The sequence below is a fragment of the Condylura cristata genome, unplaced genomic scaffold (genome assembly GCF_000260355.1).
Source record: "Condylura cristata isolate star-nosed mole 26May11 unplaced genomic scaffold, ConCri1.0 scaffold00024, whole genome shotgun sequence".
Lineage (NCBI taxonomy): Eukaryota > Metazoa > Chordata > Mammalia > Eulipotyphla > Talpidae > Condylura > Condylura cristata.
This window is the reverse complement of record NW_004567125.1, coordinates 29,382,106-29,408,995: the sequence shown is the minus strand read 5'-3', so window position 1 is coordinate 29,408,995 and position 26,890 is coordinate 29,382,106. Positions and strand designations below refer to the sequence as shown.

The 26,890-nt window shown below is 44.1% G+C and overlaps 1 protein-coding gene across 2 annotated transcripts in view; it reads left to right on the top strand.

Annotated features, from left to right (window-relative positions):
• The window catches only part of GATAD2A (GATA zinc finger domain containing 2A), a 70,204-nt gene that overhangs the window by 20,272 nt on the left and 23,042 nt on the right, over nt 1-26,890 (top strand). Inside the window, exons 3-4 of one of the 2 annotated variants that reach the window (XM_012729167.1) lie at nt 2,432-2,521; nt 21,131-21,399. In XM_012729167.1, coding sequence (XP_012584621.1) covers nt 2,507-2,521; nt 21,131-21,399 — 284 coding nt within the window. In that variant the 5' untranslated portion in view covers nt 2,432-2,506. The remainder of the gene's footprint in view (nt 1-2,431; nt 2,522-21,130; nt 21,400-26,890) is intronic. The other variant, XM_012729168.1, reaches the window with a different exon arrangement.

Below are 26,890 nucleotides of genomic sequence, written 5' to 3'. Positions count from 1 at the left end.
TGGATGGATGGATGGATGGATGGATGGATGGATGGATGGATGGATGGATGGATGGATGGATGGATGGATGGATGGATGGATGGATGGATGGAGATATAAAATAGTTTATTTTTACATCATAGAGATAGATAAAAATAGTTTATTTTTACATCATAGATAGAGAGAGAGAGATAAAATAGTTTATTTTTGCATCATTTTGTGCATTTTCCCATTTCAGTTGCAATCCAGATATGGTAAATTTTTTACAAGCAAACTTATCCTTAAGTATTTTTTTACACTTATGCTGTTGTAAATGGAGTTTTTGTAAAGCTTACAGATCTGCTTCTGGCTATTGCCTCTGACTTTTGTAGGTGGACCTTGACCCTGAAGAGAGCAGGTACTTGGAAAACCTCAGGGTTACCTCTGAGGTCTCCACCTTGAGAGGTAGGAAAAGGACTAGGATTAACAGATTCCCTGTTTTTCCCAGCCTCAATGCAGCTGAAGAGTGTGGCAGAAAGGGGTCATCCCTCCCTAGGAGTTGACATGGTACAGTCTGCTCTGGTTTTATAAAGAGCACCCTAGCACCCTGTACTCCTTGGTGCCCATAGGTCTTTACAGAGAGTTCAGTGATCTTTGCTTATTTTACAAATTCATTTTGAAATGTCACTCTCCACTCATGACTGGTGAATTACTGTGAACCCATTTTAAAAATAAAGCTTTCAGGGGGATGGGGAAGCTCCCTAATGGCACAAGGAATTAAGTCTTAGCACTCAGCTTTCAGCAGTCACTGCAGCATTATTTCGATTCCTGGCCAGGGAGCTGACCCACATGGCGCAACAGAGCTCTCCTGTCCCACCTGCTGTGTACTTCAGTCAGTGTGCCTGTTCTGCTCCCCAGTTCTGTTTCTGGTGAATTCTCTCACCCTCCCCCCCCAAAGCACCTTGGCCTACACCCTAGCTCTTGTATACACTGGCTTACACCCCAACTCTTGTATACATAAATATATTTTTTTAAAGGTCTCATATCAGAGTAGCATTTGGCAGGCATATAAGTGCAAGAATGACAATAGCAGTGATATACAGTATTGGGTAAGCCACAAAGACAGAGTGCCTGGAGTCTGGGATTTGACTGCTAGGTTAGTTTGTACTTGGTCTGGATGTCTGACCTCACAGAGGAGAGGGTTTCCTGGGACCACACTGTCTCTAACCTTGGGAGAGTTCCTAAACTTTGTTACCTTAGTTTCCTGTCTGTAAAATAGTTCTGCCCTGTGCTCAGCCCTGTGAGGCAGGAACCACTTATATCTGGGAGTGTTTGTCCCCCTCTGTCTACTGCTGCTTCTTTCTTTCTTTTTTTAAAAAGACTTGTTTGTTTATGCATATAAGAGCTGGGGTGTAGGCCAGAGGTGCTTGAGGGGTGGATGAGAGGATTCACCAGAAACAGAATGGGGAGAACAGGCACATTGACTGAAATATACTGCTGAGGGAAGCAGCTGGCGGGATAGTAGAAGTCTGCTGTGGGTCAGCTCCCTGGCTGGGGATTGAACTCATGCTGCAGTGACTGCTGAAAGCTTCAAGTGCTGAGACTTATTCTGTTGCTTCACCAGGGAGGTCGCCTCTATGTCTTGAGGGCAAGCTAGCCATTGCCTAAACTGGTTGGTGGTTGATTTCCCTAAAGTCTGTGCTGGTTTGTGAGCAAAGTAATCACATCTGGAGATTGCTGCCTGTGGTGATCCTGGAAGGCCCCTGAATGTCAGACATGTCAGATCCCTTACTGTAAAGTGAGTGATTCTGTAATCTGCTCTTAGTGATTGTCTGGAAGTTAGTTACTGGATTTAACCATAGAGCCTGGAACTCATTGAGCACCTATTAAATTCTAGGTAATACTATTACAATCCCAACCATGAATCTCTTGTATGTTCACTATTTTGGCATGTGGCTGTCTCCATCCACCTTGCTGACGACTGGCATGCATCAGGTTTTGCATTAAATGCAGACAGAAATTTATTTCCTCAGTTTTCCTCCCTGTGGAAGGCATCAGAGGCAATGTTTTGGTTGAAATTTAAAATGTTGCCATGTCATTCTAGGAGTGTTGGTAACATTAAAAATTATTGTTATGGGCCCTCCCTGGTGGCGCAGCGGGTTAAAGCGCAGCACTGAGAAACTAAAGCCACTTCCTGCATGAGTTCGATTCCCGCCTGCCCCGGAGGTGACCACATGGCGCGGCAGACCTCTCCTGACCCGCCCACTGCTCCCCTCAGCAGTGTACTTCATCGATCTGCCTGTTCTGCTCCCCACTCTGTGTATGGTGAAACCTCTCACCGCCCCTGAGCCTCTGGACTGTACCCCAGTTCTGTATGCACAAATAAATAAATCTTTAAAAAGAAAATTATTGTTATGTTTTAGAGATTTTCCTAGGAAACTCAGTCTGTGTATTTCTCTGTCTTTCATGTCAGGTTGGTCAGCACGTTGCTGCAAGTTGCCCTTTTGACGTAGCTGCAGCCATGGCCAGTTGGTAGGACCAACATCCCATGCCCAGAAGTCAGGTGAGTGCTGGGTGTAGGGTCTTGCATTCTGTCACTGTAGGGGACATTTGACCTGAATACTGCTTCAGAAGCTCAGGGTCACCTCCCAGAAAATCCCTCTAGAATTGTACATAATGCCATTTCCACAGGCCATCTAGGCCTTGCTTGCCACTGCCAGGGCAGCTATTTGCTTTCCCTTCTCTTCTCAGGGGTCACTCATTTGAAAAGCCCAGGCCTAAATAGAATGAGCTGTCTTCCATGAGGATCAGGGCCAGAGGATAGTGGTTACTTCTGGGTAGAATTTTTCCTTAACCACTGTCAGTGGTTCAGGGGCTCTGTACTAGTGCTTGGAGCTAGGTGCCTTTACTCAACTTGGTGCCTATGAGGAAACTAAGATCAGACCTCTGTTCAAGGCTTTCAAGTGTAGACTGTGGCAGGGGTTAGGCTCTCACAGGCAGAGCTGGACATCTGGTTGGGATTTTGTATTCCCCATCAGGGCCCAGTCAGTGATGGTGGATCCTAGGGCTGAGAAGAAAGTGGAACTGAGATTGTTGACATGGAGACCTCCTGAGTTGTTCAGCTGCTCCCGCTTATTGGGCAGTTGGCAGGTGATTTGCCTGTGGCTGTGCTCTTCTAGTGGTGCCACAACTGCCTGGACTGGTTTTGGACTCAACCTGCTGGGCTGATGGGAGGGGGAGGGGGTCTGTGTGTATGAGAGGAGAGTGAGTTTTTCAGCTCTTATATCCTATAGCAAGAAGATTTGGGCAATGGTCAAGCAATTCTGGTGTCAGGAAAACATTCCTAGAATGTTCTGACAGATAGACTTTACTGGTGCTTTAAAAAAATTTTTTAAAATGAGATATAATTTACAGTACACCATTTATAATGAACAGTGGGGTGTGTGTGTGTGTGTGTTTGTTTGAGAGTTGTGTACCCATCACCTCTGTCTTGTTCCAGAACATTTTATTAGCCAGAAAGAACTTTGTTCCCATGAGCAGTCATTCTCTGATTCCTTCCTCAGCTCTTGACAACTACTAATCTGTTTTCTGTCCAGGTTTGCTTGTTCAGAACATTTTGTATGAATGGATCACACACTAAGTGGCCCTTTGTGTCTGGCTTCTCTCACTCAGCATTGTTTTGGAGGTTCATCCATGTCGTAGAATGCTAGGGCTTCATTTCCTTTTATGACCAAGTAATATTCTACTTCGTGGGTGGACACATTATACTTACCTTTCATCCAGAATGAATCTGAGCTGTTGCCACATGTTGGCTCTTGTGAATGGTGCCACTGAGAACATCTGTGGATATGTTTCAGTACCTGTGGGCATATATGTCCCTAGAAGTGGAATTGCTGTGTCATGTGGTAACTTTTCAACTTCTTGAGGGATTACAGACCACTATCGTGGTTGCACCATTTCATAATTCCTTAGTCCTGTTGAGTGCTTGAGAAATCTTTAGAAATGTTCAGTGGTACAGAAATCTATGCGACTTTCCTAGACATACTTGAAGCTCCTCACTGTTGACATACCCATTACTTGGTGATGGTAGCAGTAGGCATTGTTGCTGTGCGGATGTCAGCACTAACAGTGTTACATGCTCCCTCCTCTTTTACCTGGGGCATAAGTAGACTTAACAGTAAACATTAGGAACATTAATAGTTATTTATTCCAGTCCTCAGGTGTAGTTGACGATGTAGAGAAAGGGAACCCCAGTGTACTATTGGTGGGATGATAATTTGGTGCATCCTCTATGGAAAAAAATGGAGAGATCCTCAGAAAAATTGGAAGCATAACTGCTATATGATCCAGTATTTGTACTTTTGGGGTAGTTATCCCAAAACAATAACACTAATTTGAAAAGATGTCTGTGTCCATCCCCTACACACCCATGCTCATTACAGCGTTGTTAATGATAGGCCAAGATAAGGAAACAACCTAAGTCTTCGGTGATGGATGAATGGAAGAAAATGTGGTATATGAGGACATGCATTGCTTAGTGGCAATTTTGGTCAGCCATTACCTATATTTGCCAAATGAGCTGTTCATTTTTTAAAGATTTATTTGTGCATATAAGAGTTGGGGTATAGGTCAGAGGTGGGGGTTTGAGAGGATTTCCAGAGGCAGAGTGGGGAACAGAACAGTCAGATACACTGCTGAGGGGAGCAGTAGGCCAGACAGAGAAGATCTACTTTGCTGGATCGCTGCCTGGGGATCAAACTAGTGCTGCAGTGACTGCCAAAAGCTTCATAGTGCTGAGACTTAACCACTTGCTTCACCAGGGGGTCCCCAGTGAGCTTTTTAAAGAACTTAATCGTGTTAAGCAGTGCATGAAATAGTATTTAGCCATAAAAAATAACAGTCTGAGCCCTCTCTGGTGATGCAGTGGGTTGAAGCACACACTAAAAATAAGAAGTTAAAGCCACCTCAGCATGAGTTCGATCCCCACCCTGGAGATGATCCACATGGCGCAGCAGCTCTCTCCTGGCCTGCGCGCTGCTCCCCTCAGCAGTGTACTTTGTCAGTTAGCCTATTCTGCTCCCTGCTCTGTCTCTGGTGAATCCTCTTATCACCCCTGCATCTCTGGTTTGTACCCCAGTTCTGTATGTATGAATAAATAAATTAAACCAAAACCAGTCTTACCATTTGTAACGTGAATGAACTCTGAGGACATTATACTGAGTAAAATAGATCAAAGAAAGACAATACTCAATGACAAATACTCAGTGTTCTCATTTGTATGTGGAATCTGAACAAAACAACACAAAAAAACAGAAAACCAAGGCAATAGATACAGAGAACAGATTGATGGTTATTAGATGCAAGGCATGGTGGGGGTGAAATGAGTGAAGATGCTCTAAAGAAATAAACTACTTTTAAATAATAAAGCCCTGGGGATATAATATACAGCATTATGGCTGTAGTTAACAATATTGTGTATTTGTAAGTTCATAAGAATAAATCCTTAAAAGTCCTGATCAAAAGAAGAAACATTTTGGAGCTGTGTGTTGATGGATTTCAACTAGATCTGTTGTGGTGGTCATTTTGCAGTATACGTTAACTATTGAGTAATAGTGTATGCCTGAAAACAAATGTAGCATTATGTATCAGTTAATACCTCAAAAAACAAATGGAAAACAAACAAACAAAACAAAACAAAAAAAAACAGGTACCACTAATGTGGTAGATGGCAAAGTGTAGGTGTCTGTCAATTGGAACTTGGTATTGATGGGGTGGACCTGCTATTGGGGTATTTTTATATCACAAGAGTAAGGGTAGGATTTTCAGAATTGGAAGAGAAGATACTGTGAAGAGTAGAGGTTTCTTGTATTTACTGTTTTACAGGTGGGGTATAGATGTATGTATATCTGCTTACACATTTTAAAATAGTCTACTGTAAGTAGACAACATAGGCATCTCTAGAAAGAGGAAGGAAAGAGGGTTTTTTTTTTTTAAGATTTATTTATTTATGCATACAGAACTGGGGTACAGGCCAGAGGTGCAGGGGCAGCGAGAGGCTTCCCCAGAGACAGAGTGGGGAGCAGAACAGGCAAATCAACGAAGTATACTGCTGAGGGGAGCAGCGGGCGGGTCAGGAGAGGTCTGCTACGCCATGTGGTCACCTCTGGGGCAGGCGGGAATCGAACTCATGCGGAAGTGGCTTTAGCTTTAACCCGCTGCGCCACCAGGGAGGGCCCAAGAGAGGGGTTTTTTAATTCTGTGCAACATTGGACTCATGTTTTACAAAATTATAAAACATGCTTATCAAGTGATGGGGAGATCAGTTCCCTTAAAATTAGAAGGAAAAAAAATTTCATTACATGTTGATTGTGCTTCACTGTAGTGATTTAATCTCGCAGGATGTATTTCACATAGCATTAAAGCATCTTATTTTGACTGTAAATATTTTAGTGGATATGCTATAAGGACTAGAAGGAATTATCCTAGGCTGTTTTTAGGAATCATTGTTATTGGCTTCAGGTTAACAATACCATAGTTTTACTGTTACTTGTAGGAGAAAACAAATAAGTAACATCTTTAAGAACCAAACTTTTCAGCAAGAGAGAAATGCAAATATAAAGTTAACACATTTAAGTTAAAATGTATTGATTGTAAAAGTGCTTTGGAATGTTCTGATGGTGTAATGTGTTGTCCAGATGTGTAAGAGGGACCCAGTGAGACCCTGGCAGAAGTGGAACAGGTGATTGTGAATGAGAACAGTGAGTCCTCAATTTGGAGTTAGATGTGTTCAGTGTCCTCAGGTTCTTGTTGATTCTCAAAGGAAATAGGCAACATGCTGTAATCCTCAGAGTTTTAGGGAACTACCTTACTTTGGTAAATAGAAGGAAAGAACATCTATAGTGCCCCTTCTCTGTGCCTGAACTCATGGGGAACAAAATGATAGGGGAGGGTCAACCTCCCTTACCAATGGATCAGTGGTGCTCCACAGAGCTTTCTGGCACAAGTCTTGCCTTGTGCCTGTCTGGTCAGTGTAGTACTGAGGAAGTCAAGTTTTAAATTATCAATAAATCTAAGCAGTAACATGTGCTAATGGCCAGCAGCTGTTGGCCTATTTGACTTGTAATGAAGTGGTGGGATTGTAGGCTGGTAAATTTGCAAGTACCCACTATTAAGACAATGTATTCGCAGTGGCTTGCAAAGAGGGTGTTACCTGCTTCCAGAGGGACATTCTTCAAAATCTAGTTTATGGGAAATCTGGGGTATATTGTCACACCACGAGGACACTATTGTCAGACATGACTGAGGGAAATAGGATAAATGATGTAATTTCTTCATTTTATGAGCACGGAGTTGGGGGGGCAGGGGCGGGACATAGATTTCAACCAAATCCGATCCTGATAAAGACTAAGAAAAGATTGTGAAATTTTCAAAAGTATGGCCCTAGGATTATGGTTGTTACTGTCTCGTAGAGAAAAACACTCATTAGTTCCTTTACAAATACTGGTTGTATTTGCTCTTCTAAAAGTTGGTGGGTATGGGACAAAGAGGCTGAGTGGAGACTAAGGTTATGGACCCTGATGCCCATGAAATGGGGTTGGCTGATGGGTGCACAGCTCAGTGCGCAGCTCTCTATTTCTGTTGCTATTTGCCATTTTTTATAATGAAAGGTTTAAAACCAGCTCTGATCTAGGCACTTCTTTGGAGCGGCATAGTGCTTGGCTCAGGGTTTTCCAAAACTGAGAGTGGTGGCTGCTGGTGAATCCTTTTAAGTCATGCAGAAACCGTTGAGAGATTCTGAATTGCTATGTGGGACTGTGGCACATTGGGTGGGGTGGTGTCTCTTACACATTTTTCATCTTCTGTGATGACAGCATTGTCCCAGGGGCTCCTTCATGAGGAAGTGGCGTTGTCACTGCTCTGTAGGAGAGGAAGCTGAGTTGCAGCATTGCCAATTTGTTTGAAGTCTCATTCACAAATGTGCTTCACTGTGATATCCCTTAGATTGTTTTCTGAAATAAGTTAATATTTTTAGGTATAGGAGTAGAATTGTTGGGTCATATGTAATTCTGTACTTAAGTTTTTGAGAAACTGCCAAATTCTTTTCCACAACATTGCACTATTTTATAGTCCCGCCAGTAACATTCAGTTCATTTATGTCATCAACACTTTTCTTTTTTGTTTTTTAAAATCTTCAGTCTCCTAATTGGTGCTGTCTGTCCAGAGCCACTCAGAAGTGGACAAAACTAGTAGTTAGCTGACTTTCCACATCATATTTTTATAAAAAGTCCTGCTTCACAATTTGGATTCTAAGTCAGCCAGACATTCCTACAGCTCCCAGCTTGCGAGGGACCACATTTCCTGCCTCCTGTGTCACCTGTCTAAACCCCCATTTATAGTCTGCCTCTGTGTATGTTCTCATGGTCTTCTGGGACTCTGAGGCCTGCATTGGGTTCCCAGGATTATTCCTTGGTCCCTACCACTTGCAAGGAGGTGCCAGCTGTGAGCTGAGGTGTGGGCTTGTTCTGATTCATCCACTTCTGCTGAGGTGTTCCTCTGATCCTTTGATCCTGTCTTCGCTCCCCTTTGGTAACTTGTGTGTTTCAGATTGTCACAATGCCATCTGTATGGCATTGTGTGTTTCAGATTGTCACAATGCCATCTGTATGGCAGACTTACAGTGTTCTCAATTGTCTTGAGAACTCAATAGTTGGAGGGTGGAAGGGCTGTGCCCACTTGCTCCTATATTGGCCCTTTGGTTGTTTGGGATCTGATTGCATAAAGGAGTCTTTCCTTGAGAGCCCAATTCTATGCTCTTGGGACTCATGTAAACCTGGTTTTGTCTTTAGTTTAGAGGAGTTGTGGTTCTTGAGATTAGGATAACTTTATATAAAAGTTATATATATAAAATAATATATTAATGTATAAAACTTGAGGTAGGAATTCATCAAACATACAGTACCACTTAAAATATGCAATTTAATGGCATTTAATGCATTCCCAGTATTGTTCAGCTATCATCTCTAATTCCAGAACATTTTTAATCACAGTCAAAACAAAATTGGCTCCTCATTAGCTCTTGTGCCATATCCCCCTCCCCAGCCTCTGACAACTACTGGTTTGCTTTCTGTGTATGGATTTACTTGTTCTGTTCTGAATGTTTCATGTAAATGAATCATACATTTTGTGGTCTTTTGTGTTTGGCTTCTCAACATAATATTTATGAGGTTCATCCACATTTCTTATGATATTCCACTGAGTAGATGGATCACTTTTTTGTTTTAATGTATTCACCTGTTGTGGGTATTTGGGTTGTTTCTACTATTGGCTATTGGTGAAGAACATTTTTGTACATGTTTTTGTTTAAAAAAAATTTTTTTTCGTATCTCTTAGGTGTATGCATAGGAGTAGAGTGGCTGGTTTACATGCAATTCAGTCTAACTTTCTGAGGAGCTACCAGACTTCCTACGGGCAATTCATGAGGATCCCAATTTCTCTATGTCTTTGATACTACTAGTTATTTTCTGTTTTTGTTTTTTAAATTCTAGCCATCAAGTGGGTGTCATATCTCATTGTGGTTTGATTTGCATTTCCCTGATGACTGATAATGCTGAACATTTTTTTATGTGCTTATTTGCCATTTGTGTAATCTTTGGAAAAATTGGGTTGTTTATCTCGTTGTAAGGGTTCTTGACATTGGAATCTTATCAGATACATTGTTTGCAAATATTTTCTCCCATTTTTTAATAGTGTCCTTTTGGACAAAAGATTTAATTTTTGATGAAGTTCAGTTTATCTCTTTTATGTGTTGATATTCTGCTTTGGTACCAGTCTGAGGATCTACCAAATGCATGGTCATGATTTATTCTTCTAAGATTTTAATAGTTTAGATTTTAATATTTATTTGATTCAAGTTAGTGTTTGTATAGTGTGTGAGGTAGGGGTTTTGCTATATTTTGCTCGTTATCTTTTCTGTTGGCATTTAGACATTTGGCTTCTTTAATCAGAAAGGGGGCTGGGGACTAGACATTAGAAGCTCTGAAGTACGTTTTTTCACCTGTGTTTATCAGATATCTGTTGTGCACTTATTCTGCCCTGGATGCTACACACTGATAAGTGTTCCCTGATAATCATGGGGCCAGGGACCACATACAGAAAGAGAGATGAATAAACAGAAAGAATGTCAAGTGTTGATAAAGTGGGAAATGGAGGTTGAAACACACTAAAAGGCAATGTGGAGTGAATGTCACTTTACTGAGACCTGAAGCTGATGCTTGAAGAGTTGTACAGAGTCTTGGGAGAGGATCTTTCCAGACAAGAGTGGAAGTGCAGAGCCCCTGTAGTGAGGTTGGCTGACAGAATAGCCACCACGTTTGTGTGATCAGAGCTGAGAAAATGGATTGAGGACTGAAAGACTGCAGGGGAGAGTAAAGAGTTGGCAGGTTCCTGCAGCTGGAGTGCGTGCCTTGTCTTTTTGGTTTGTTTGTTTTCCCTCCATGTCTTGAATAACATGTTTTACAAAAGGTTCCTAATGTGATCCCGCTGACTCTGCTCAGCTGTTTTCTGGAGGTTGGAATAGGGGGCTTTTGTATCAGATGGTGGAGGAAAAGGAGGACTTCTATGGAAGCATAAGTCTTGAAAGAACTCTTGTTGGGAGGAACTGTTTCTTAAGCCCAAATTTTGTTGAGACCAAAGACTTGGGTTAGTTGTAGAAGTAGGTTTACCTGTTGGTGCAGTCCCTCCTACATTCAAGGAGGAGTTTGGTCAAGGATGCCCAGGCAGGGCCTCTGGTAATGGCCTTTGTATTGCTGGGTATATGATGAAAATGACAAAAGATGCATATTAGTTTCCCTGACTTTTCACTCAGATCTCTTTCCTGGAACAGAAAAGGGTTTTCTTGCCCTTCCTGGGCTTTTCTATGCAAAAACTCCCTGCCATTTTCAGTTTCAGGTTTGAATGGAGTGGGTTATATAGGCTCTCTTTGCTGGGCCCTGAGGAAATGTGGCCTTGGAAGGGTTAACATATCCTATTTTGTGATGTGACACCCAGTAGCACAGTGCAGATGGAATAGAAATGGAAGGTATACCTTTGTGATTTCAGAGACAGGTGGGTGGGGACAGAGGACTTGTCCCTGAGGAAGAGAAAGACTAAAACACCAGCCCTCATAGTGCTTCGGCTCAGCCCCATCTCCACTGGCCCCCTTTCCCCTATGGGTATTGATAATTCTCAGATAACCCTAGATGGTGGTACCTAGGTTTCTTTGTTGCTTGTCTGATTGCATGGCCACACTCTGGGGCTGCTGAGCCTGGCCTTTGAGTACAAGCCCTTGACACTGAGGATAGCCTCATGGAATGCTTCTAGAATCTCTGTGCCCCTTTCCTTGCTGACTTGATTGGAGTGCTGTGGCTTACTGAGCATGAACATTGCTAGAAGGTAAACACCAGAACTAAGCTCTCATCTTGGGTGAGCCTGTGAACTGTTCGTAGTATTGGAGACACTTCTATTACCTCACCCTTAATATGTGATCAAGCAATTCTGTTGTATGCTGAAACTGGGATGTGAGGATGCCTTCATCTGTTGTTACCAGGAAGGGCAGTGGGGCATTGGGATCTCTGGCCTCTGAGTGACCTGTGTAGGGTGGGTGTGGCCCTTGTTTTCATGAGGTGACTGTGTCTAGGAGAATATAAATTCTAAATCCCTGTGCTATCTTCCTTTCTCCAGTCCCCGCCCATGACTCCTGGAAGAGGGGATAAGGTCTGGGGATTTCCCCCTTCTCTCTGCAGGAACACACACAGGATCTGCATTTAGGAACTTGAGCATCATTCAGGTTTAGTTTTTAAATATTGTTGACTATTTACTGGAATTTGTTGTGGTTTTTGTTATTTTACTCTCCAGGTTAATTTTGTTAAATATATCTCTGAAGACATTATTTCTGAGTTCTTTACCTTGAAAGTCAGTAAGACTGTAAATACATATTTATTTGTAAATGTGAAAGTTAGAGGTGCTCTTACTCCTAACAGTCTACCTCTGTTTGATTCCTGAACCCAGGCTGAACTGATTGATGGGTGGTCTAGGTGTCTTGGTTTGACCTTACTAGGGTGGTGATAGCTTGTTTTGGATAGTCTTTGTTTTTCAAGTGGGAATTTAGTGCAATATGTGGTGCAGCTGTCTTGTTAGCAGCTAAGAGGGACTGAGCTTTTCCTCAACTTAACCCTCCCCTCTTGACTCCTGCTTGGAATTGCGTCAGCACTGTCCATGGTGTCTTCTTGGAAGGCAGAGAGCACTTTGTGGGTGGTGGCACATGTCCCTTTGGGAGCAGTTTGGCTTTTTCTGGAGTGAAGTGTGTGCACACATATGTCTGGAGTTCTCAGTGCTCCCTTCCTCTGCCCTCTGAGTCAGTAAGAGGTCCCAGCCTTCTCTCACCCACTGATAGAGCACCTTGAGCCTCATGCTGAATATAATTGGGATACTTTTTCTAAGAGCCCTCAGTTCATTTGAAAGTTGTTAAAAGTTTTGATCTTTTTCTTGTCTGCATCATTTTTCTTGGAGCTCGTGTTTGTGGGACCATTGATTTCTACCACTTTACCTTTTCTGTGCCATTTCTTCTCATTTCTTACCAAATCCAGATTCTAGCCCTGGGGTCCATCTCTGAGGGAGCATTTCTAGATTCCTCCCTTCCTCCTTTGGACCTATGTTGACTTTTTTTTTTTTTTTTTAATGTATACAAGAACTGGGGTGTAGACCAGAGGTGCAGGGGATGAGAAGGTTTACCAGAGAGAGAGTGGGGCGCAGAACAGGCAGATTGACTGAAATACATTGCTTTGGGGAGCAAGGGGCAAGACAGAGGAGGTCTGCTGTGCCATGTGGGTTAGCTTACTGGCCAGGGATGAACTCGTGCTGTGGTGGCTGGCAATAGTTTGATGGCACTGAGACTTAACCCCTTTGCCACTAGGGAGGCCTGTGGACCTGTACTGACTTTTGTAATAAAATGTTGATTTGCAAACACATCTCAAGAATTTTTGCAGGGTCTTGACTTCCAAAAGGTAGACCTCAGTCTTTCTTCCACTCTCTACAGAAGAGGTGCTCAGGTGACTGGCTTCTTGTATGTCACTGTCTGGCCCTGTAGAGCTAGGCAGGCTATAACCTGGGAGATAGGTTGTCCCAGGCTTCGAGTTTTTCAGAAGCAGTCTCTGGCTTCACACATCATTCAGAAAATGAAGGGCAAACAGCAATCCATTCTTTACTTTGTTGTTAGCTCAGGTCAGTATATGTACGAACCCATAGAAATGGCCTCAGTGCTGGTGACTGGAAGCTCTTTGTAACTGGTGTGGTATTTGATGGTATCTGGCCAGTCTCAAGGTGAAGTGGCAGGGGTGTAGGAACTCTTGGGATGTTCGGGCTATGGACTCTTTTGCTTTAGAAGTTGTGATTCTGACCTGACCCTCTGTGTCTTACCTTGTTTCCCTCTTCAGGAGACAGGTGGATCCAGGGCCAAACGGGTAGCATAAAAATACTGTTTTTGTTCAGAATTGAATAGAGACCTTTTCCCAAGAGAACTGGGCAAGAATCAGAAGAGGGGAGGGGATTAAAAACTCTGTATGTGTGTATGTATGAGTTGCAAGTATGTGGGTTTGCATGGGTGTGCAGCCATACCATGTATGGTGCAAGATTGGTGTGTATTTGGCTTGGTATGTTGTAGCTTTGTGGAATGGGGAAACCCCCCCTTTCTCAAGTCTGGGAGACTTGAGATATCCCAGGTCAGGAGAGAGAGATGGTTTTTTTGACCCTTTCCCTTCTTGCTGCCATTAGCTTCTCTCAGTCAGAACCCTGGAGTTGTGACCGAGGCAAATGGTGAGGCTGTCCACCTCATGAAAAGCCTCTGAAAGACCCACTTAGTCTTTTCAGTGGGACAGAATTAATCTCTTGTTTTTATAAAGTGGCTGTCTACCTGGTGAACTTCACTGATCCCTTAAAATACCATTCAGAAAGCTCAGAAAACCCATAGTCAGTCCTTAAGTGTACAAGGAATCCACCTATGGGGTGGGCAGGATGAGATCTGATTGGAAGTCATTGTATAAAGGTCCCAGAATTGAAGGACCAAGGTGGTAACCTAGTAGAGTCTGGATCCTAGGAAAGTTCCTGCAATTATTATTCTCTTGCCCACTAAGGTAATTGTGCTAGAATAATGGTATCCACCTGCCAGGACTTACCCTGGAGTGGAACATTTGAAGGGAGTGTGGTGTGGACCCACATTCTCGTAATGGCCACTCCTCTTCCCTCCTAAAATAGAATTATTTATTTAGATAGATTTCTCCTTGCTTTTAGGGTGGGGGCAAGTCCTGGGTTCCTGGAGAAGCTTCTGGCTGAGATCCCTTTCTGCCACACAGCAACCCTAGGTTTCCCAGCCCCTGGTCCCCAGTTACTGCTCCTGTATACTAGATTACCATTTTGCACCCTGACTCAGATACCTCTTCAGTGAAACTAGCCTGCTCCTGTGGCCCCTCACATCCCTGTCTTTTCATTAGAGCTCTAATGCACAGGCACGTGTGCTGAGGAACTACTCATTTCTGTAACTGGGTTAAAATTTTGTGATGGAGTTGATAGTATGAATTTCCTTCTGAGAAGAACCTGTTCATCTGGAGAGTTCCAGTGTGTAGGGCTTTCAGAATGGTGTAAGATGTACCTATGCAGTGAGACAGATGAACCCCGAAGTAAGCTGTGTTCAGCACTTCTTGAAATTAAATTTCTTCTGACTTGTCAGAGGGTACTTTTGAGTCCAGGGCTTGAATTGGATTACATATTCAAGATCTTTTGAAAGAACTCTCTCTGTAGTCAGTGCTGTTCCAATGCTTGTTTTGGAAAAAGCAGATTTGTTCCAACACTGCTGATAGATTAGGGCACAGTTGGAGCATAACATGCATTGCTTTTGTTTATGTGTGCTTTTTGTCCAGGAGTAACATACATTAATGGTTGGGAAATTGTCTATTGGCTTGTGATCTCTTTGGTAGTTTGACTGGGACACACAGCCTTTCTTGTTGGAACCTGTGCTGTGGACAGCTTAGTAATGGGAAGAGACCTAATCACTTCTAGAGCTGAGAATAACCCACTGTTTACCTTTAAGGAAAAGTTTGCCAATTCTTACATTAGGTAAAAGCAGAAAATAGTCTGAGTACCTTCCAAAACACAAGACTAAATGCATACACTTCAACCAAACCCCTAACCCAGTAGCTTGTCTCAGCCTTCAAGTGACCCTTAAAACCCATGTGAATGGTCAGGCATCACATCACATCACATCACACTGGTGTCTCTTAGCTATTGTACATGCTGACATGCTAATCTAGTCGTCATGTCAGTCATGAAGTTTGGGGTTTCTGTCTAACTCCTTGTTCCTGCTGTTCCGTGTGGTATTACCATGTAGTGGTTTGGGAACATGCATACACATATGTTGTGCTCAGCACGCCAAAGCTATGTCTCAATCCCGAGGCTCTGGCCACCTGGGATGAGAGGTCAAGCCCACCTCCCTCTGGTGGGGCTCCCTGTCTCCTTAGGAAACCTCCCTTCTCCCTTGGGTGTTTGATGGCACTTTCTGGAGGAGCACAAACTTTTAAGTCCTTGCACCACTCCACTCTCTCACTGGGGTACCCACCTGTAAAGCACAGAGGCTGGTGCTAGTTCTCATCTTGCAGGTGACTATGTCATCTGAGGTGCTGTGCCTCAGGTAGATATCAGTGTTAGGTGTTTTGCCCTTTAAAGCAAGAAGACCCACATTTCTGTTAATAACCGAGGAACAATACATTTTGAACCTGTGTTCCTTCTCAGATGTTGGCAGTGACCTGTTTTGTGTCTGGGGATACATTAGGGAGCAGTGAAGGTGTGGCCTTGCTGTCACCAAGGGGGTGGCAGTTATGTCTGTGAGGGGCTCTTCTAACTTTGGTGTCTTGCCATTTTGTGGGGTGGCATGCCCGCCACTTTTATAAAGACAAAGGCTGCTGTGAGTAGCAGCATCACCCCAGGACACATCTTGGATCATTGGACTGTCGCAGGGCATCTCCCCAATCTTCTCAGACCAATGTTTAAAGGTCCCAGCTCCTGGCAGGTGCAGGACTGGGGCCACTGATGTGCATGCAAGAGAACACATGTTCTGGAGTGTCTTAAGTTTTCAGACCACTAAGGATTAAAAACCTAGAGGAGTAAACTTGGTTCTCCTTTGAGCAGCTCTTTAGTACAGGATTGACTCTTGGCTCCCTTCCTCTGCTCAAGGCCATCCCTGCTCAGTGACTGAGCCCATGGTTCCTTCTCCCTACCTGGATTGTTTTCTGTTCCTGTCCCTCCTTGGCCTCAGTCTGTGAGGCTCCCTCTCAGCACACTCCTTACAGAGTGCCAGGAGCAGGAGTTTGTAATGTAAGTACTTCATTTGCGTTGTTTCATCCTATAGGGCAACCCGAGGAATCACACAATTTATGAGGTTAATGTACAGAAAGGTGGGTTTAAGGTAGCAGCACATACTAGACCATTCAGGGTGCTACACTATGGAAATTAAAAACAAATGAGAAGAGAAGTTGCTGCCAGGCAAGATCTTAGCACAGGTGAGTAGTGTGGCTTTGGAATTAGATCCTGTCAGAGTGAGCGCTTACAACTCTGGGCTGGTGGTGGTCATTGTAGGCTATTTGGGATAGATAGCGACTCAGGCCTTAGACTGAGTTGTAGGTTTAGGTTTACTGCCCAGAGCTCCAGGGCTGTAGCCATAAGTGATACTGAGGTGTGTGTGTGTATACATATGTACATGTACATATACATACACACACATATATTTTTTATTTATTTGTACATACAGAACTGGGGTATAAGTCAGAGGTAAAGGGAGTGAGAGGATTCACCAGAGACAGAGTGGTGAACAGAATGGGCAGATTGACTGAAATACACTGGATCAGGAGAGGTCTGCTGCACCGTGTGGGTCACCTCCCTGGCTGGGGATTGAACTAGGTGCTGCAGTGACTGTGGATAGCTTCATAGTGCTGTGCTTCAACTTGTTGCACCACCTGGGAGGGCCCTGAAGTAAATACTTGCCAGTTAGTAGTAGGAAAGAGACAGTAGTGCTCCCCTCCACCCTCGGAAGTCCAGGAGACTGATTCTACCTGTTAGATGAACAGTTTCATGTCCTTATGACATTTGTCTTTACAGCTCTCAGCTCTATCCAGCAGTTAAAGTGTTATATAAAGACTTAATAAAAAGTCACCATTAAGAGAAATAATTTAATTCAAAAGTGTTTAATACAGAAAGTGATTATTTTAACTTCAATTTAGTAAACTTAGAGCATTCCCCTCCCCCCCGCCCCGGAGATTATAAGCATTTTAAACCAACAAACAGTAGACTATTCTACAACTAGATTTTCTCATTCAAGGTGTTTCTAACATCATTGTGTTTTGCTTCACATATGAGCTGTGGGTGGAAAAACAGAATTAGTGTGGCCAGCTCCCTCACCCCATCAGCAAGAATGGCCTTTGTTGTTGCCATGTCTTAGTCGTGGTGGAAACTGACTATTGGGATTATTTTTCTATTTCTCACTGTAAATTGCATCCCTATACTTGCTTCAGTGACATTTTGATGTTTAAAACTCAGCTTAAAACTTTTGGTGTTAGCTCCTTCTAGAGCAGTCTCCCACTGCTCTGCCCCCTGTCCACCCAGCTGCAGCAGAAGCCCTTGACCAAACCCAACCCTCTGGCTCTCCCCCATCCCATTCAGAACCCCATTTAGAACAAGTCAGGGCCCCCCACCCCAACTGCACTTCACTCACTCAGGTTTTTTCACACTTAGGACCCGTCTTCCTACTTCCTGGCTCATTAAAAAAAAATTTTTATTTACTTATGCATATGATTACTGGGATATAGGTCAGAGGTGTAGGGGATGAGAGGATTCACCAGAGACAGAGTGGGGAGCAGAACAGGTGGATCTGTTGAAATATACTGCTAAGGGGAGCAGCAGGCAAGACAGGAGAGGTCTGGAGTTGTTTCAGAATAACTCTTCTGCTTGAGGTTTTCAGACCAGTTGGTTGATGTTGTTTTACTATAGTAAAGTAGCTTTTGTTTCAGCATTCTGCCCAGAACTTGGTGTTCCATTGTCCTGGGAGGTTGAGGCCACAGGCAGTATCTGTACTAGACCTGTGTAGTAGCCACTAGTGTGACTGGAACCTGTCTGAAGCTGAGCGTGACCTGGGCCATAATCATCTACTCAGTGGAGTTAGTTCCTCCTTAAACTCCAAATACAGTTAAACCTAACTTAGTACCTCTTTAAACCCCAAATAAAATTAAACCTGAGGCCCTCTGAATTCTATCTGTGTCTCTATGATGCAGACACTTATGTACTCCCCCCCCAAGCCCCCCCCCATCGCTGCTTCCACTGGTACCACAGTAGCCAGCTATGTGAGAGCTGGCTGTGTAGCTACTGCTGTCAGGGTACAGTCCCCTTGTATGCCAACCCTCTCACCAAAAATTTTGAAGCAGATTTTAGTTGGGGTCATTCAGCTGCTTTTAGTTTCCTGATGCGCCTTCTCAGTGTTTTCTGCAGAAGTTCTAGTCACACTTAATCCTCTGGGCTGGGTTTCCTGGTTTTGTGCCTTAAAACAGGTGGCTCCTGTTCTGTATAATGGGCACACCGCCCCCTCCTGCCAGCCTCTCCCCTCCCTTACACAGGCGCCACAACAGGGGATTGGCCAGTAGTAAGACCCTACTGGGTGCCAGCAGCCAGAGTCCAGTGGAGATTTCACTGAGTGGGAGAACTTAGCCCTCAGTGCATGCCCCCATGGCTATTTAACTCTCCAGCTGTGCTTTCCTTCACACAGTAGAGGAGAAGTAAGGCAGGCCCCCCAGAGTGACCTGCCTCGGGGATACAGACAGTTGTTCTGAGTTGGGCTGGCAGAGTTCCAGGGTGAGCTTCAGGGTGAGCTTCCTGCTGTACACACAGGGCATGTAGAGCTGGGGTGGACTGCCTTGTGGCAGAGCAGTTGAGGCTCTGCTCTGGCCTCTCATAACTGTTAATCCCACACCAGCCACTAGAAATGAAACACTTGGGCTCCACTTGCCTGCTGTAGTCCCTGACACACTGTGACCTCGTGGTTGGTCCCCTTTATATGAAACACATTTTGTCGCCTGGGTTTAGGTGAACTCATGGAATGGAGCCTAGGGCTTATGGTTTCTCTCTGGAGTAGAGAAGTAGTGGGGGAAATACGGGGATCTGAGTGTAGGGTTGAGGAGGTATAGCAATATGGGTTTGAGCATTCTCCCCCATCCACTTGGGACCTCTCTTCCTGTGGGCACCAGCAGTTCAGGAGCTTCACCTTTAGGGAAGGGATTTCCTTTGACTCCACCGTGACCCTCTTTGCTGAGGTCAGTCTCTCCTCATGTGCCTCCAGACAAGTTCCTTCCTCCCTGTCCTGGGCTTGTGTATAGAGACCTACAATCTAAGTCTGAGGCTGAATCACTCAGATGTTCCTTCTTGTGGCTGTAAAGATGACCCCTCCCTCAGATAGGGAGGAGCAGAGGGCATTCTTATCTTCAGCCTCATGTGGAGACTGGATAGATAGAATCTTCCAGGGTGTGTGTGGTTGGAGAATGATAGAAACCAGAGATCTTAAGGCAGAGAGAGAGAGAGAGAGAGAGAGAGAGAGAGGTGGGACAATGAGGACGTACTCCCCACTTGGGAGGTGGAATAGGGTGGGAGATGTAGATGAAAGTGAGGGTGGGAGAGGTTGGGGGAGGGGTGTACGAGGAGAGGTAAGAGACAGAAGGTGGAGCCTGACTGCCTTTAATTGAGAATGGGTGGGGGTGGGGGGTGGAGGGGCACCTCAAGAGGATAGGAACTTGGAAGACCCATTTGTTCAATGACCTTTTGGCCCACGTGTATAAGCAGGTGTCTCAGTGCCAGGGCATTGGAGTAGCAGTCATTTTCCTTCAAGGGAAGAGTCCAGGGCTCATGATCCTCTCTTGATCCCAGGGAAGTCAGCTCCATTGTGTAAGCTGCAGAGAGTGAGCTCTGGAGTACCTCCCATGTATGGTTAACCTTGCCTAAAATACTCCCTGCCTCTAGAAAGTGGGCTTCCTTGAAGACAGGACTTCAGGCGAGGCAACGAGGCTCTGTGTGGACCTAAACAGAAGCTGATGACACTAAGTGGACGTGCTGCTGCTGTCTTAGGGACACGTGTAGCACTTTTAGGGGGTTTTCCCAGTCTGGCCTCTGAATTCTGTTGTGTCCTTCATGAACTCCATGGTGTTTTAGATCCTCCTTTCACAGACTGTGTGTCTTGCTGTTGTGACGTTGAGGCCCCTTTAAGAGCAGGCCTGTGTCCCAGACTCTGTCGTGGAATGCCAGCCGCCTCCTACAGACAGACATCCCTGCTGTCCCTCCTGTCTCTGTGAGGGTTAACAGCACTTCAGCTTGTTGTCTGGAACCGGTTCAGACTGGTTTTCTGGAAAGTGCTTTGTCTCTCAGACTGAATCCTGGGAAGGGTCATGTGGAGCCCAGTGATGTCATGGCATCAAAAACTGACTCAGCTGTTTTTCCTCTTCTTTCGTTATTTTAAATCGAGATATGTGTGTACTGCAGGTACAGGACTGGGGCACAATACCGGGCCAGGCCTCACCCCATTCATTTAACTTCACTGGCATCTGGAGGGGTAAATGTGACCCTCACTGCACACCCCCTGAGGTGAGCAGTCAAAGAGGAGGCCCTCCAGGGAAGGGGAGAAAAGGGTCAGTCTGAGTCAGTAAGAGCAGGAGTGGGCTGCCTGTGACCCTCTTCCTGCACAGCATGGTCCCCCTCCCCCATTCCTGACACCTCTAGCAAGTACAAGTGCTCCAAGTCCCACAACAGCAGGTTTAGATCCAGGGGTTTCCCTGTTTGTTCTGGAGTCTGCAGTACAGTGAATTCCCCTTCCTTCTGATAAACAGCCATCTTGCATTGTTCCTACTTAGGACCTTGGCCCTGAATGGGGTCGCACAAAGCTTGACTTCCCAGACATCCCTGCTTCTTGCCTAGCCTTCCTCAGGGCAGAGAAGCATCCTTGTACCTGTTTTTGCCATTGTCATGTAGCAAGGCAAACACTTCACACTGACACAAAGCAGTTTCTAAAGTAGCAACTTCACTTTGCCAAATTTAAATGTAGTGTTTTCTTCCCTCCAAGTTCAGAATGACTGAAGAAGCATGCCGAACACGAAGTCAGAAACGAGTGCTTGACCGGGATCCAGCAGAAGATGATGTGGAGAGCAAGAAGATAAAGATGGAGAGAGGATTGTTGGCTTCAGATTTAAATGCTGATGGAGATATAAGAGTGACACCCGAGCCTGGTACAGGCCCATCCCAAGGACTGCTAAGGGGGCCAGAGGCTGTGGCTGCGGGTAGAGGTGAAGGGCAGACAGGTGACGGGCCTGTGGACATGCGCACCTCCCACAGGTGAGTGCCAGGCATTGTGGGGGTTGGGGGTATAGTCTGCCCCTGGCCTGTAGGAAACAACTTTTGGTGGATTGTCATGGAAATAGCATCTCCTTCACTCAGCAACCGTGCCATCCTATACCTGGACATCAGTGACCCTGTGATATGGGTATCACAGGGGAGAAACATCCTAACCTCTTCACTAAACTCACCTATTGTCTCTGCAACTTGATGTGTTTGGTTTGTGGGAAAACTTGAGGTTGTTGTTTACTTGTGCTCCCTGTTCTTAGATCTGAGGCAAAGAGGCCAAGGGTCTGAAACCTACTGTTGGGGACAGTGTCAGGTGCTACTGCCCCTCATAGGCAGCACATCACCAGGGTCTTCTCTGACTGCTCTGTAGCTCTCCTTATTGATACTTGTTTCTTGAAGAGTAACTTTCTGGATACTCATTTTTGTGAGATTATTAAGGAAAGTGCTTGGAAGAAGTAAAATTCCATATACCACCCCAAAATCATCTCCCCCCCCACTTTTTTTTAAATTTATGCGTACAGAACTGGACAGGCCAGAAGTGCAGGGGTGGTGAGAGGATTCACTAGACACAGAGTGGGGAGCAGAACAGGCATATTGACAACGTACACTGCTGAGGAAAGCAGCGGGCGAGACAGGAGAGGTCTGCTGTGCCATGTGGGTCACCTCCGGGGCCGGGAGTCGAACTTGTACTGAAGCGGCTATGGCCAGCTTGCAGTACTGTGCTTTAACCTGCTGTGCCACCAGGGAGGGCCATTTTTTTTCCCTTAAGGAGAAATTTGGTTTTAAACAACTGCCCCTGCTCTCACTGGACTCCATTCCCTTGGAGTTCTGGTGAGGTCCTTGCTCATGGAGAATGTTGACACCCAGCTATCCTGTGACCTCAGTGCCCTTTGTGGGCACATAACTAGCTCATAGTTCCTCTGGTCTGTCCCTCATCTCCTTCACTGCCCCCCCTTCTTTGCACATCTCCACCATGTCTCTTTGCCTGAGATGAGAGTGGGATGCAGCAGGTGCAGAAATGGGGAGGTTCTTTATCTTCCTGTGAGTTTCAGCTAATTCAGAGGCCACTGTACAGTCTTGACTGTTGGGATCCTAAGGACTGCAGAAATCATCTGACCAGCTGTTTCTCAACTTTTAAAACTTACTTAAGAGGGACCATTTAACCTCCTCCTATTGGGGAATTATTTTCTCAGGTGGATGTGCTTCCATGCTCCTGCTACCACAAAGGACCTTTTCTGTCCAGCTCTGATTTCTGTAGTCCCTGCTGTAAAGCAAGAGCCTTCCTTAGTGTTTCAGAAATAAAATTAAAAGTTCAGTAACCTTTCCCTCCTTTGACTCATATCCTCAGAGCCTCTCAAGTAAGGAGGTAGCCTGCTTTGGGAAACTCAGCTTTGTTCTCCTGGACTCCTGGGGTACATTTTGTCTGTATTCACTATGCTCACATACAGGGGGGGTGCCAGTGAGTTCTGAGGGAGAAGATAAATGTTGAAGGAACTCAGAGCTATACCTCAGACCCATATCTTTCTGTTTCCAAAGCCTAGGACTATCTTTGGCCCAGGTAGTCAATAGCCAGGGTGTCAATTTGTCATGAATAGGTACTGTTTGAGATGGGAAACCAGAAAGAGTCCTCAAAGAAGAAAACTCAGTGGATCCTTTAGGCAACAGACTTTGCCCCTGTGTCTGTTGGCTTCTAACTTCCATGTCCTTTTTTTGAAGTTGACGGGCATGATGTTCTGTGACACATGAAGTAGGGCCAGAGATTGACCCGAGCACATGGACTGGAGACATCAAGGGCATGTGTGACATGGTGTGCGAGTGGAGAGAGCCTGGCATGCAGTGGGGTCATGTACACCCCTTACTTACCTTAGTCTGTCTTTGTAAATGGGTGGTGACAGATGTGTGTCCAGAATCAGCCGGGCAGCTGCCCTTCAGTCTTTAGCTCCACTCAGAATTAAATGTGTGTTTAGAATTCTTACATAAAATTTTCTGGTTCATTGGAGAGGTTAAGGTTGGACAAAGCTATCCTCAAGCTGTAATCTGTTCCGGAATGAATGGGTGGCAATTTCTGTGTTAGAATTATCAATGACAGCTCCTGTCTTGGGACATCTGGGGAAATATCCCCTATCATGTATGGTGGTTACTTTGTGAACTTCTAGGTTGGTGTGGACCCCCATGGGAGCAGATAAAAAACAACTTACAGTTGAGTCTTGCTGGTGTACTATGGTCTTTAGGCTCACTAGGTCTTGTAACTTGAACATGCTGTTTCAAATTCTTGTGCTGAGAGGATTTCATTCTCTCTTCTAATAGAGATGTAGAATACACAATGTGGGATACAAGGTATGCCACTGATGCATTTCCACAAAGGCATATAGCTCCTGTAGCTGTAAGTCAGGAAACGAAAGTACCCCCATGCTCATTTGTGAAATATTAATGCTTCAGTGAAAACAGTGAGAATGTATGATTTGGCCTGTAGCTCCCACATCCTCTCATCACTCTACTGGTGAAGAGAACCTGCTTGGCATATGCAGGCATATGGCCTTGTTATTCAAGGTGCCCATCTCAGAGACAGCAAGTAGGGACGGCTTATAGATAGTTAATGGTGGGTATGGTGTAACAGCATAGCTATCTAAAGAAATAATGGTCAAAAGCATGTTGAGAAGCTCATGTAAGAAGCCTACTAAACCTTGTCAAGTAGCATAATTTCATCACAGATACTGGGATAGGTCACTGTTGTAAGTCAAAGAAAACCTTGAAAACAGCAAGAGAAAAGATGTCCGCACATGCTGGAAACATTGATGTCATGAATGGCTATTTCTGTTTAAGACGTGAAACCAGAAAAAGTCCTCAAAGAAGAAAACTCAACCTAGAATTCTATATCCAATGAAACTGTCTTTCAGAAATGTAAGAAAAAGACATTTTTAGGTATACAGAGACAGAGAATCCATTACTGGCAAATCTGCTAGTTCTGGTTGAAAGGAAGTAATGTGCTGATAAACACAAGAGATAACAGGCGCTTTGAATGGAATGGTACATGTGTGGGTTACATAAAAAAGACTTGGTATCTTTTATTTCTTTTAACCTAAAACACATAACATTACTTAAGGTGTTAAGTGTCACCTAATACAGGGCAGAATTGACAAATACAGCCCTTTTAGATTTCAGGAAATTCACGAAAGGCATGCTACAATCTTTTTTGTTTGTAGCATATCTCGATAAGGATATATGTGACAGTGATGGCAAAAAAAAAAAAGAGGAAAAATGAAACTGGGTTGGATTAATATTAGATCATTAGTAATAATTTAAAGTAATTGTGATAAATTAAGATGATTGTAATCCCTAGAGCAGTTATTAAAACATTAACTTTATATGAAAGGAAAAAAACAAAGAGATCAACAAGAGAATTTAGAGGTTTTCTAAAAAATACTTAACACAGAAGAAGGCAATTAGTGAGGGAGGCAAAAGGAAAAAATAACAATGATAAATGTAAATTCACTCACTGATAATTGTATTAATGTGACTTGTCTAACACCCCAATCAAAATGCAGAGATTGTCAGATGGGACAGGAAAAGCAAGATCTATTCAATAGTTTAATTTTATGTTGTATATAAAGATACCCCTTACATGGACAAAAAAATGGGGAAAGATATAAAAATTGGATTGACTGTAATAGTCAAATAAAATAGACTTTAGTAGACTTCACTAGAGCCAGAGAGAGGCATTCCAACACTATACCATAAAGATAAAACAGTAGTAAGCAAATGCTACTCACAACAGAGCCCCAAGATACTGGGGCATAAGCTGGTAAGATTGATTCATCATTTATCATTAGAGATTTCAATATTCAGCTCTCAAAACTTGATAGAGCAACCCAAAAGAAAATGTTATAAAAGGAAATAGGAGTACTGGGGCCTCCTTGGTAGAGCAAGGGGTTAAAGCACTGAGGAGCTCTCTGCAGCACCAGTCCCTGGCCAGAGAGCTGACCCACATGGCACAGCAGACCTTTCCTGCTGCTCCCCTCAGCAGTGTATTTTAGTCAGTCTGTCTGTTCTGTTTCCCACTCTGTCTCTGGGGAATCCTTCCCCCCTGTCTCCCCAAGCCCGCCCCCCTCTCCACCCCTGCTCTGGCCTGTACCACAGTTCTTGTATACATACACACGCGCACATTTTTTTAAAGAAAGAAGTAGTGACCAGTTTGGCATAACTGCTTTCGCTGTAGAGCATCCCACCTGGTCACCATATCACTCATCTCATGTGCACATACAACACTCTCCAAGATAGGTCCTGTGCTAGGCTGTCAGTCAAATATTAAGGACAACTGTATGGAAAAGATAGTCACAAGTGTTGGCTAGGATGTGGAGAAACTGGAGGAATCCCTTTTACTTTGGATAAACAAAGTAATTTGTAAAATCTTATAATCATGTTTGTCAGTTTCTTTAAAAGGTTGAGATATTCACCATCTAACTAAGCGATTTAACAAAGAAATGTACCCAAGAGAAATGAAAACATAAGTCCACACAAGGACAGCTACATGGGCATCCAAAGCAGTATAATTCATAGCAGCCACAAAAAGGGGAAGCAATCCAGAGATCCACAGATAAACAGAACACACTCGCCTTATCCTTAGAGTAAATTGCTACTCAGTGATCAAAAGGAGATACCAAAACAAGTGCAAAAAGCAAACAAAAAGAAAAATGAGTGTAATGTGAATGGACCACATCATGCCAAGGGTGCACCAAACCCAGAAGCCTTTTATCATAGTTTCATAGGAAATTCTATAGGAAGAGTTAAAGCAGACTCCTTAAGAGAGAGAGAGTAATTGATGGGGCCAGAGTTGTGTAGGTGGGAGCAGTGGGGACACAATGACACAGGGGTGGTGGAAGTGTTCTAAAATTGGATGGTGGTTATGCAACTCTAAATTTGTTAAAATCCATGAAATTATATTCTTAGCAATGGGTGGATTTTGTGGTATGTATGGAGGTACATATACATTCAGGTGTCATATACATCAATATAGAAGTTAAAAATAAGACCAGGTTAAAATAGTTGGGGTTCTGTTCTAACATCCAAAAATGTGCTCACATACAAGTTAGCATTTGCTGTGAGGCAGTTCAGAGGTCATGGACTTGTGCTGCCTTCACTTTACCCCCAAGTGTGACTGTTGGTAAGGCTAGAGCTTGAGCTGGGGCAGGTAGAACAAGTTGCCTTGGAAATTTTTTGTTTCTGCAATAAGTAGCTTTTGTTCCTGTACTTTCCTATAGAGGAGAATCTCTGTCATAAATTGTTATCTTCAGAACTGATGATGATGTGAGAATAGCTTGGTATTTTCATTTCTTTCCTCTTAGGTAGAGAGCCATGAGCCCCTCTCCAGAAGCCCTGCACCTGAAAGGCAGAGGCTGGGTTCCTGTGGCCCAAGCCATAGGAATGTGGAGTGTGGACTTTACTGAAATCATGTTCAAGTGTGTCTTTTTCAGAGGTAACATTC